This window comes from Alosa pseudoharengus, unplaced genomic scaffold (genome assembly GCF_046254945.1).
Source record: "Alosa pseudoharengus isolate Yale_2024_CS ecotype anadromous, Long Island Sound unplaced genomic scaffold, YU_APseudo_1.1 YU_APseudo_1.1_scf_15, whole genome shotgun sequence".
Classification (NCBI taxonomy): Eukaryota; Metazoa; Chordata; class Actinopteri; order Clupeiformes; family Clupeidae; genus Alosa; species Alosa pseudoharengus.
Genome location: NW_027468620.1, coordinates 20,552,228 through 20,563,849, shown reverse-complemented (window position 1 = coordinate 20,563,849; position 11,622 = coordinate 20,552,228). Strand labels below are relative to the sequence as shown.

General features: G+C 48.0%; 1 protein-coding gene across 1 annotated transcript in view; it reads right to left on the bottom strand.

The window, feature by feature from the left end:
* micu1 (mitochondrial calcium uptake 1) overlaps positions 1-11,622 on the bottom strand; it is a 53,770-nt gene that overhangs the window by 20,922 nt on the left and 21,226 nt on the right. Inside the window, exons 4-5 of the mRNA XM_076285834.1 lie at positions 11,339-11,501; positions 5,325-5,368 (exon numbers count right to left, since the gene is read on the bottom strand). Coding sequence (XP_076141949.1) covers positions 5,325-5,368; positions 11,339-11,501 — 207 coding nt within the window. The remainder of the gene's footprint in view (positions 1-5,324; positions 5,369-11,338; positions 11,502-11,622) is intronic.

Below are 11,622 nucleotides of genomic sequence, written 5' to 3'. Positions count from 1 at the left end.
GGGCGTGGGCGCGATGGAGGGCCGTGACTTTGGAGGGTAAGCAGCGTAGGCAGAGAGGCCCAGGCAGAAACTTTACCTGCCTTTTTACGCTTCCTGCAGAGACAACTCTAAGACGTTTGGCCCTCACTTTAGAGGGAGAGATAAGGAGAGAGAGAGAGAGAGAAATAAAGTAAGAGATAAAGAAAGGGAATAGGTAGAGTGACAAAATAAGAGAGACATAGATAGAGAGGAAGTGAAAGAGAAGAAATAAAGAGAGAGAGAGAGAGAATGACCAAAGGAGAGAAGATAAGGCCATGTCAGTAACAAGTGCAAAGGTATCGTGTTCGGGCATACACTCACGCGCTGGGTGCGCGCACACACATACACACACACACACACGCACACACCCATGCAGCTCGGGACACGCCCCATACCTGCCAGAAGTCCTGCAGAGAGGGAGGGGCGATATGCGTACGACAAACAGGAAGGGGGGGGGGGATTGGGAGAGGAGATGAATGAAGCGTTCAACAGGATGGATGAGGACATTTTGTTTTGAATGAGAGAAGAGAAGAAGGAGAAATAGAGAAAAAGAGAGAGAGAGAGAGAAAGATGGAGATTTGTTGGTTACATGGATGTCATGAGGGAGAAAGTGAGAGCACAAGATAATACAGGATAACAGTCAAAAGGACAACAACAGCCATTAGAACAACAACACATTACATTATAGTACTTTACATTACATTTTACACAACAGCACTAAGAGTATTCCCATGGGAGGAAGAGAGTGAGAGAGAGAGAGAGAGAGAGAGAGAACAAACACAAATGAGAAAAGAGAGGGAGGGAGAGGGAGTGAGAGAGAGAGAGAGGGGGGGGGGGAGAGAGAGAGAGAGAGAGAGAGAGAACAAACACAAATAAGAAAAGAGAGGGAGGGAGAGGGAGAGAGAGAGAGAGAGAGATGGGGGGGGGGAGAGAGAGAGAGAGAGGGGGGGGGGAGAGAGAGAGAGAGAGAACAAACACAAATGAGAAAAGAGAGGGAGGGAGAGGGAGAGAGAGAGAGAGGGAGGGAGAGGGAGAGAGAGAGAGAGAGAGAGGGGGGGGGAGAGAGAGAGAGAGAGAGAGAACAAACACAAATGAGAAAAGAGAGGGAGGGAGAGGGAGAGAGAGAGAGAGAGAGAGAGATGGGGGGGGGAGAGAGAGAGAGAGAGAGAGAGATGGGGGGGGGAGAGAGAGAGAGAGAGAGACAGACAAATGAGACAGTGGAGAGGCCTAAAGAGAAAAGAGAATAATTTGCAGACGTAAATGATCACAACAGAGAAAATGAACTTCAAAATGAGGAGACACAAATGAATAAACACGGCTGTGGTGGTGGTGAAATTAATGAGGGCTTGACTCCAGCGCTGCAGCTTGGAGGGGAGGGGGGGACGGAGAACGCGAAGTGCAAAATACCACTAGACTCAATACACACGCGGGTTAACACACACAATACACACGCGGGTTAACACACACAGCACACCACTTCAATTCAGCGCGCGCCACGCGCTCAGTCGGCTGAGGTAAGGAGTGAGGTCATAAGTGGTCACATACATGACAGGAACAAACAATCAATTGCTTTCAGACACACATACACACACACACACACACACACTTGCAACCTGACACTGATCATCAAAAACAATCTCTCATCCTCATCGCCCTCATCTTCATCCTCACGTCATCTTCCCGAGCGGTCCCCTCCGGTGTCTAGCGTGCTCCTCGTCCCCACTCCTTCTGAGCGGCCTGATGAGCATACGGCATCCATAAACCACGCTCCTCTTAGTGCTCACTCACAACTGGCCTTTTGGGGGGATTCGCTACAAGGGCCAATTATGTTTGCTCTGCGGGATTTAACGCCTGGCAGGACCGGAGGGAGATGAGGGGAATGAGAGCATAGAACGGGGGGGGGGGGGGGGGGGGGGGGGGGGGTACACACACAGAATTTGGAGTAGGTTGTGTGTGTGTGTGTGTGTGTGTGTGTATGTGTGTTTAGGTAACTGGATATAGTGTGCTTAAGAGAGGTTTCCTATAAACTCTGCTCGTCTCTCAACCTGAACATGCAAACTCGTTTGGTCCACACCTGAGGGCTTTGCATGGCTAAAGCTCACTTGACCAAACCTAATCCAGCCCAGCAGTCTCCAGAAAGGAACTTGGCTGGAACTACAAAGTCATTTCTGTGCTGTGCAGACATCCTATATGGAGTCTTAGGATTTATTGACTAATGCCTGTTTCATACCACTCCTCCTAGCCGATATGAAATATTTTTATTTTATTCATACTTCCGAGAATAAAAAAAGGTTGAATGAAAATACTGAATGTACAGTATAAAATGTATTCCGATGTGCCACAAATTACAAACGCATTCTGCATACTAAAATATAGTGTATATTCTACCACAGTAGACATTTTCTATGTTCATACGTATACACTGATGATTATTTTTTGTTTTTTTTTAGTTTGAGCCCTAGTCTCCTTTATAAGTGCACTACACCTCACAAGAACTGGCATTTGATTATGCAAATGCCTCAATATTTTCTTATTCAAATCTGTGCGCAAGGCTGCAGAACAGAGAGAGGAGCTTTTATCGAGTTACACACCGACTTTGGCAGCTGCCTCTGTTCTTTCTGTATGCATATCTGGGCACCTTCCATTCACCTCTATCTGAAGCACAGACAAAAGCACACACAGGACATATTGATCAAGGAGCAGCCCAAGCTCGGCGTTATGGGAAATCTGTCTAATAGCCTGTGTGTGTGTGTGTGTGTGTGTGTGTGTGTGTGTGTGTGTGTGTGTGAGAGTGTACAGTATGTATGTGTGTGTGTGTATGAGAGACAGAGAGATAGGGAGAGAGATAAACAAATGAAAAGAGTATGAAAGATAAGCCAAAGACTTCAAGATACTTAGACTTAGGTGGCGCTGGTTGATTCCACGCTGCACAGCCCCGCGACTCAGGGCCCTAATAGGGGCGCTTCAAGAACAACTTATTAGGATTAATGGGCTGATCATGGCCTCCCTTACTAACTGGGTTGGAGGGGGTGAGTGTGTGTGAGTGTGCGTGCGCGCGCGCGTGTGTGTGTGTGTGTGTGTGTGTGTGTGTGTGTGTGTGTGTGTGTGCAAGAGCGAGTGCATGTGTCTGCGTGTATACACGTGTATGTGTGTGTGTGAAAAAGACAGAGGTATAGAGAGAGAGAGAGAGAGAGAGAGAGAGAGAGAGATGTAGGCAGTGAAAGAGAAAGAGAAAAGAAGAAGAGGAAGAAGTGATGGGGAGATGACGAGAGCATGAGTGAGTGAAAGCGAGGGAGCAATAAAGCGAGTGGCCTTTTGTGTGAGTTTAGGGAAGCAGTGTGTGAGTGGGTAAACAGCAAGCCTTCCGCCTCAGCTCCCGCTCACCGCAGCCTGGCCATTCTCATCAAAAGAACACACTGCACACACTCCCACGTGCCCCTGTCCGCGTGTGTGTGTCCGCGTGTGTGTGTGTGTGTGTGGCGGAGGGGGAGATCCACCATAAACACAACCCGATTAGGCCAAACAAACGATAAGAATTGTAAACAGGCTGAGGGTGAGCAGGAGGCCCGTCCATGCCGCTCGTTTGTGAATCTGGGCTTTTTATTCTTTATCGGTTGTGGTGGAGAGGGGTGGGGTAGGAGGAGGAAGAGGAGGAGGAGGAGCAGGAGCAGGAGGAGGAGGAGGTGGAGGGGGTGAGTCGTCACATTCATGGATGCCCCGTGCAAAGTACAGCTCCTGTCCAAACATTTTAACACCAATCATTAAACACTCGGGGGCCGGTCCACTTAGCTAAATACCTCCCTTAATGACTCAAGATGAACGAGTAATGAGGCCTCTTTTTCCAGAAACAGAATGACAGAGAGAGAGAGACAGGGAGAGAGAGAAAGAGGGGGGGGGGGGTGGTTCTGGCTAAACATTTACAGCGCCTCTTTCTGAGCTGAACAGTTGGAGCAGTCAATGAGGGAGGAAGTGAATGTGCTAATATGAGCAGATGAACAGTGGCATGTCTCCAGGAGAGACAGTGAGAAAGAGAGAGAGAAAAAGAGAGGGAGGGAGGGAGGGAGGGAGAGGGTGACGCTGGCGGTCCTTGCTGCTCTCGAATGAATTTCAATGCAGCTGAGCGACAGTAGTGGCATTGGGAAGCTGGGGGCTTAGGTATGAGCTACACCAGGCGCGTAACTGAAGCGTTCCGTTCACGTTGCGTCTGCTGCAACAATTAGCTTCCATTATAATCAATGGAAGTAGCTACACCAGACGTGACAGTGGTGGGGCGTACGGGTTGTGGCTAGATGGGATACAGCTAAGAACGGAAGTCACGTAACAGATAGTGAAATCTCCAGTGAAATCTCCATAGAAATAAACAGTATCAGGACAGGAAGTAACCTAACCCTAACCTTAACCCTTAGCTGTATCCCCTCTAGCCACCACCGGGCGTACGTTCGAAAAAAATAGACCATTCATCTAAAATGGATTTTACGCATCGCGAACAGAACGCTTCAGTTACGCGCCTAGTGTAGCTCATACCTTACTTTCAAAGCCCAGGGAGTTCACACGCGCCCTCTTCTTTCGTTATTGCATTGGAGAGAATGGAAGGAGAATCGTGTGGCGTTTGTTACCGGGTGGGCTCTGTATAAACATGTCTTTAAACTGATGCCAGTTGTCTCTCTCTTTCACTCACTCTCTCACACACACACACACACACACACACACACACACAAACACACACAAAGCTAGCATACTAACCCTCTTGAGAGCGTCCTTGTTGCAAAGGCTCCAAGCTACACAGATGCTCTGATTGACACAATCTCTACGGGAATACTCAATTAGAGCAGCATTCTCATCATTTCCTACACAGCTGAGTGGACTACACTGATGATTGCAGAACAAGAGCATACTAATGAGCTAGCCTTCTGCCTACTGTACGACAGAGCCGTGATGTGCCAGTCCGCAAACATTAGCACACTTCAGAGAGCACCTAACAACTGAGCCATTCCGCATGTCAGACCAATGAGAGGACGCCGAAAAACAAGGGAACAGAAACAGTGGGGAAAAAAATGAGATCATTTAAATATATATGTGGGAAAAAAAAGGAGGATAGAAATGGTGACTTTTATCTTGAGGAGTTCTTTCTTGCTTCCTGGGCTTAATGGGTTTCTGGAGGAGGAGAAGGCCAGAGGTTTATGAAATGGTGTTATGAAAGAGTCCGCTGGCGTCACTCGGCTGCCCTGCGACAATAGCAAACGAAGGAACAGCTTGCTCTCTCTCTCTCTCCCACACAGACACCCACACACACGCTCAGTGCTTACCTTCCCATCATACCGCTTCACGATGAATTGGTCTAGACCCAGACCTGAGAAAAGGGGCAGGAGGAGAGAGAAAGGTGTTGGATGGGGGGGAGGGGGGGGGTGGTTGGAGGGCAAAAGAGAAGAAGACTAATTAAACAACCATGTTATCAGAAAACGTTCATATGCACATGTGTGTCCATAAGCTTCATGTGTGCATCATTCTCAGTGGGGCCATATGTATTTATATGGTGGAGGGTCATTACTGTAACTCTGCCAATCAGCGCCATGTACCCATGATTAATAATGGCCATTAAGCAGCCATTTCCATTTCCCAAAGCTGTCAAATAAACGGCCACATCGCTCAGCCGTGATTCATTCCTCTATTCATCACGATTTCGGTTCAGGTCGGGTTGGGCTGGGTTGGGTTGGGCTGGGTTGGGCTGCGTCGGGGAGCCCCCGGGCTGGAGCTCAGAGGTGCCACTGAGGGAACTGAGGGGGTCGAACATGGCCACAGGCTAGAGGGACAGAAGCTGACGCATGGCGGGCGGCGCGTGGGCAAGGAACTGGCAGCTAATAGACGTCTGTTGTCAAGATGAGCACTGTGGGATTGCCTTGTACGAGCTTCAGACGAGCCGAGGGGCAGGTCTCTGGTGTTACTGCATCACAGATACATTTGGAATGCGGCGTGAAACCAAGCACAGTGCTCTTAAAGTTAACCCTAACCCTACGTGATGTATCCACTGTGAATTCATCTCAGATTCATTTAGTTTCACATCTTCCTTTACTTAACTGCCACATTTGTTCTAATAATAATAATAATAATAATAATAATAATAATACATTTTATTTATAATGCACTATTCATCACAGATCTCAAAGTGCTACAGGTTAAAAACAAAAAAGATGAGCAGTTTTAAAGAATAAGAAAAAGAAAACAAAAGGTTTAAAAAAAACATCTAAAGGGGACCCTTTAGACTACATTAATAACAAACAGCAACATCCTCTACATGGCCCACAGTGACCTGCGTTTTTTTTCCTTCTGAGGATACACTCGCTAATGGAGAGTGGGTAAATGACCGGTTTATAAATTCACCTCACATCTCTGGGCAATGCCGGTCAAACACCAGTGAGCGCACCTGTTTGCAACCTCCATATGGTTTGGCTTTATAATGTCCTTTATGAAGCCAATGAATTATGGATGAGGAGACCTGAAAGTGGATAATGCAATCTATGCTGTACTGTCGCCCACATCCCCCCCCCCCTCTCTCTCTCTACTATACCGTAGGCTTTGACTCCCACTCAGGGCACTATACGTATGCCTTAGACACACACACAGAGACACAGACACAGACACAGACACAGACACAGACACAGATACACACACACACACACATACACCACACACACCTTTCAGAGGCATTCACCTTCAACTCAAACATGTAGCTCAACATCTCTGAGCTGTAAGAGGTAAAGCGCTGGGTCAAAAATACCCTTCTACTCGCTGGATACAAATCATCTGTTAAGCTCAGTAAAGCTCCCTTCATGGCCAGACCTTCAGCAAAAGAGCACTACGTGAATGACATGAAATGAAATGCGAATATCTTAATTGAATTTCAGTAAATTGAATTGAAAGCACCCAGTGGAGGTCATCCAGAGTGTTCCAACGCTGCAGCGTGAGGTACTTTGTGAGGTATACCAGAAGCAGACTGATAGAGGACATCGCTCCTCCGCCTAGCAGAGGATGCAGGCATGTTAACGTCATAGCTCACGGCCGTTGGGGTCACCACAAGGTCAAAAGTAAGAGTTCAATCTCCCACGTGCCAGTAAATCACAATGACCTACGTCATTGGTACCTGGTCGGTGGGAAGGTCGTTGGTCACGAGTCTGACAGCTATCGAAATGCAGGTTGGCCGGCGCTGTGTCAGCCCCTGACACTATTTCCAGCTGAAAAAAATCAACATGCTGGAAAATGAGGGCCACTGCTGTTCCCGTGCCTAAGCTGTAATGGCCTCTCGCCTCCTCCATCTGGAGACCGGGCGGTCACCGCTTCAATTTCACACGCAGATTAAACTATTTGGATTCCATTAGGCAGCGCGCGGGACCGCTGCACGCCAAAGGAATGCCCCAGTAATAACACCCCACACACCTGCCACCCTCCACACAGGTGAGCAAGTCAGTCCGACACACAGATCACCTGTCTGCTCACACTGCACCCCCCCCCCCCCACTCTCCCGCCTCCATTTTGGAGCTGAGGGCTACAGGGATGAAGAGGCTGGGCATTTACTCTGGCGGTCACTGATGAGACTATCCATTCTGAATAGCGACCGGGTCTGCCTTATTGATACCAGCTGACAAAACCACTACGGAGTAACCTGGTTACCAATCACTGGCACTGCAGGGAACACTTTGTGCGTCCCTAAAATGTGCACCGCCATCCGAATGAAGACATCTACCATCTCTAATAAAAAGATTGATCATTTATTCATTGTGTGTCTGCGGGTGACGCGGATCGCTCACCGCTCATGCTCAGGGGCCACATGAGGAAGAGAGCATTTAATTTGGTTTAGTCTCTGTTGCCTTGGCTGTGATTGGGCGAAGGCTGTGTGTTTGGCTTGAGAGTGGAGTCTCTTCACTGCACAGCGGGGCGCTTCGCTCGGAGGAGAGTGACTGACCTCACAGCAGAGATGACAGCGGGTCACGTCCCGCCACATTTGAGACTCTCTCTACCTCTCTCTCTCTCTCGCTCTTCCCATCTCTCTCCTGCCTCCCTCGTCTCTTGTTCTCTCTCGATCTCTCCACCCCCTGTCAAGTCATCTCTCTCTCCATCTCTCTTGCTCTCCCTCTCTCACACACACACTCTTTCGTTATCTGCTACTGTCTCGTATGCACTGGTCCTAACTGTTTTTTCACTCCCACACACTCCTTTTGTGCCCCTGTATCAGGCTTTGATTAGATTAGATTAGATAAGATAGATGGATAGATGGATAGAAAGAGTGAACTTAAAATAAAAACATGAAAAAAGAAACCTGGTTATAAAGAAGGTGGTTATGAAAGTCCCCAGTGAGGGGGTGGGTAGAGGGGGTGAAGGTTGAGACAGAATCCCCACGACTGTCCAATATTGCCACCACACTCCACATATGTATTTGCCAAAGTGGAGCAGAGGGGTCAGGCCACGTTTAAGAGCTGCCGCTGCACTAAAGAGGCCCATTTAACAGCCAGGCAGTTGTAAAGTGCTCCATATGGTCCCCCAATACAGCCCGGTATGGTCCTCTCTCTCCTCACAGTGCTACAGTACCAGCGAATGTGTAGGGGTGTGTGTGTGTGTGTGGATGGGGGGGGGGGGGTTTAAGTCCCAGCGTGTGTTTTTCCTGATAAGGTTCACCAGTCATCTCTGTGCAGAGGTACCTCAAAGCCGTCGTATCAATGCAAGTGTTGGAGACCAGGCCATGAATCACGGGGGTTTGGGGGTAGGGAGTCGGGGGGGGGGGCTTATTGATTTTGAGACAGATATTTATATACACCACTTCTGTGAGTGATGCAATGCTGCCGCTGTGAAGAGAATTCGCTGTTAATTCTCTCGCAGTGGGCTACTTCACACGGAGCAAAATGTGGCTGCTCCACTGGCAGGCTCAGGTATGACACAGATGAGACAGATGATATTATTGAAGGTATTCTGTGGAGAACTTTAAAAATATTTTTTTTCGTTGTTTTTTTTTTTTTTTTTTAAATGAGGCTACACCTCATGTTTCAGGGGCTTATTAAGTCATATCATATCATATTTTCATGCGTTACATAGCTTCTATTTGCAAAGCATCATGGGAGATCTACCATCTTAGGGGGACACAAGAGTGGTTCTGTGACTATATTTATACTGCAGGGCGTAATAGTCACTGTTCAAAATAAGCACAATAAATAAGCTGTCGAGCAAGCGAGACCTCCCCAGAGAGTTTAGCGCAAAGAAATTAGTCTTGGCAGTGTTTGCATGGAAGTTATTCGGCCATGAGTGTACTGTCAAGGACTATTCTTACATTAGCATGTGTGAATCACAATATATATGGGCAAAGTAGCAATACATGATAGAGGACAGGAGAAATTTGCCTTCAAAGCTGGGTTAGAGTAGTGTTAACGGAGCTTGAAATGTCTAAGCTGATCTAATGCCTTGTGACGGTGATATTCAAATATGTCAAACTCAGTGCCATCAAAGTAGAACTTTTAAAATAGAAAGACAATATCTTCTCAGTGTAATGGAGAGACGTGCTCTTGTAGAGTTGTGGAAAGGGTGTGTACAGATAGCCAGCCTTCTCTATAGATTTCATCACAATCGACAACCAAATTCCAGGGTTGGGTCCAAATGTGTAACTTCACCATGGAGTACTGACAGCGAGTCTTTCCCCAGAAGACTAGTCAGGATTGACTGGATGTTTTTCTCAACTATGTGGTTTTGAAACAGGAATCACCTGTTTTGTTCAAGATAGTGCCAATGCCCTTGTAAATCATACTCTGGTCAGTTAGCTTATTATGAAATCCAGTGCAACTGACCGTGCCAAATTCCAATCTCACAGCTAAAGCCCTTATGCTATCATATACACATACATCATTAGAAAATAAGATTCAGCGACATATGTCTGAGATCCAAAAGGACACAGATAGCGATTTTTGAAAAATCTAAAAATAAAAACACTTGTCTGGCAAAAAAAGAGGAGCTGAGATGGTGTAATATTTTGCCCATGTGAACTCACACACTGGCCCTCCCAATCACACCCCGGCGTCAGCAGTGTTATTCAGGGCTCGCGATCAAATCTCAGGCCACAGCCCGGGGGGCTCTGGACGCCAGACAAGATCTCTTATTCAAAACCACTAATTAATTTAGCACGCGCGCTATGTTGCAATGTCACCCACGCCCTGTCAAACCGCCCTTCTGTTCTCCACTCGGCTCTTTCCGCTCTCCCATGATGCCTCTGGCCCATCCAACCAGAGCCGTGTGATGTGAGTGTGAGTGGCGGCCCTTCCACCCTCCAACCCCCCCCAGAGGGAACATGGTGTGCAGTGTTTAGTGTGGCACCTGCCACAAGCCTTCAGCTTGACACCCGCAACTGCAGCTTCTAAACTGATGATGGGGATTTTGAGAGTTGGGCAACTTCGACCAGGTATGTGTCGCTCTCATGGCAAATCACGGTGTGCGTGTGTGTGTGTGTTTGGGGTGGGAGGGGGGGCTAGGGGCTATAAATCACAGCTCCTCAGTTCAGCCTGTCCTGCTGTGGTGTTAGCTTTCAGGAATGAGTTTCCACAGGATGATACAGGAGAGGGGAGATGGGGAATGTGTGGGTGCGTGTGAGATGATGACAGTCAGGTTCGCACCCCAAGTGTATGTGTGTGTGTAGGTTCATGGAGGTGGTAAGCAGTGTTGGCAGTACATCCCTGACTAGGTGTGTGTGTGCATGTGCGTGTGCGTGTTCATGAAAGTGTTGAGCAGCACTAGCAGTCCACCCCTGGCTAGGTGGGTCAGCAGCAGCCACCTCACATCGACTAACCCAGTCAAGTCACGCTGGTCTTCACTTATTTATAACCCTGCCAGGCAGGCAGGCAGCATCCAGCTACTTACACCGCACAGCCACTGAGCACAGCAGCCTGAGATACAGAGGGAACCTGTGGGAGGTGATGTCCAGCCCCACACCCATACGCAGGCCCAGGAAGAGAAGCCAAGAGATGGGCAGACAGAGAGACAGACAGGGGCTCACTTTCTCGCTTTTTGTCACTAGATAACAGGGGTGGCAATGGCAACAGAGGCGACAGTACAATAGTGTCATTATATTTAGGCCGTGATATAACACAAATGTGTTGCTGTATTGATATTATACTTTGATGAAAAAGATCGCAAGGCTGGACTGTATTGATTCCTTTTCACCCACCTCTCTTGAATATAAGGATGATGAGTCTATATGGAAGGTTAACGTTAACTGCTACAGACACAGAAGCATACATAGGTGAAGGAGAGGAAATGGGGAAAGGAGAGAGGGAGATAGAGAGGTGCTCACTTTCTGGCTGCTTCTCATTGGGCGTGATGGAGCGTATGAAGTCCTGGGGAGTCATGTAGACCTCGGCGTCGCCACCCTCACTGATGATCTTCAGCGTGGCGAAGTAACGGAAGATCTTGTCGGGGGTGGAGTACGCCCTGATGCGGTTCTCGTACTCCATAACCTGCACCACACACACACACAAGTAGGAGGGGACATTAGTAGTCTTATCATTAGCCTGACTTGAATGCGACCAAACGTAACTAATCCACTCTAAGCCTTTCACTCGGTGTTGTGAGAAGAAT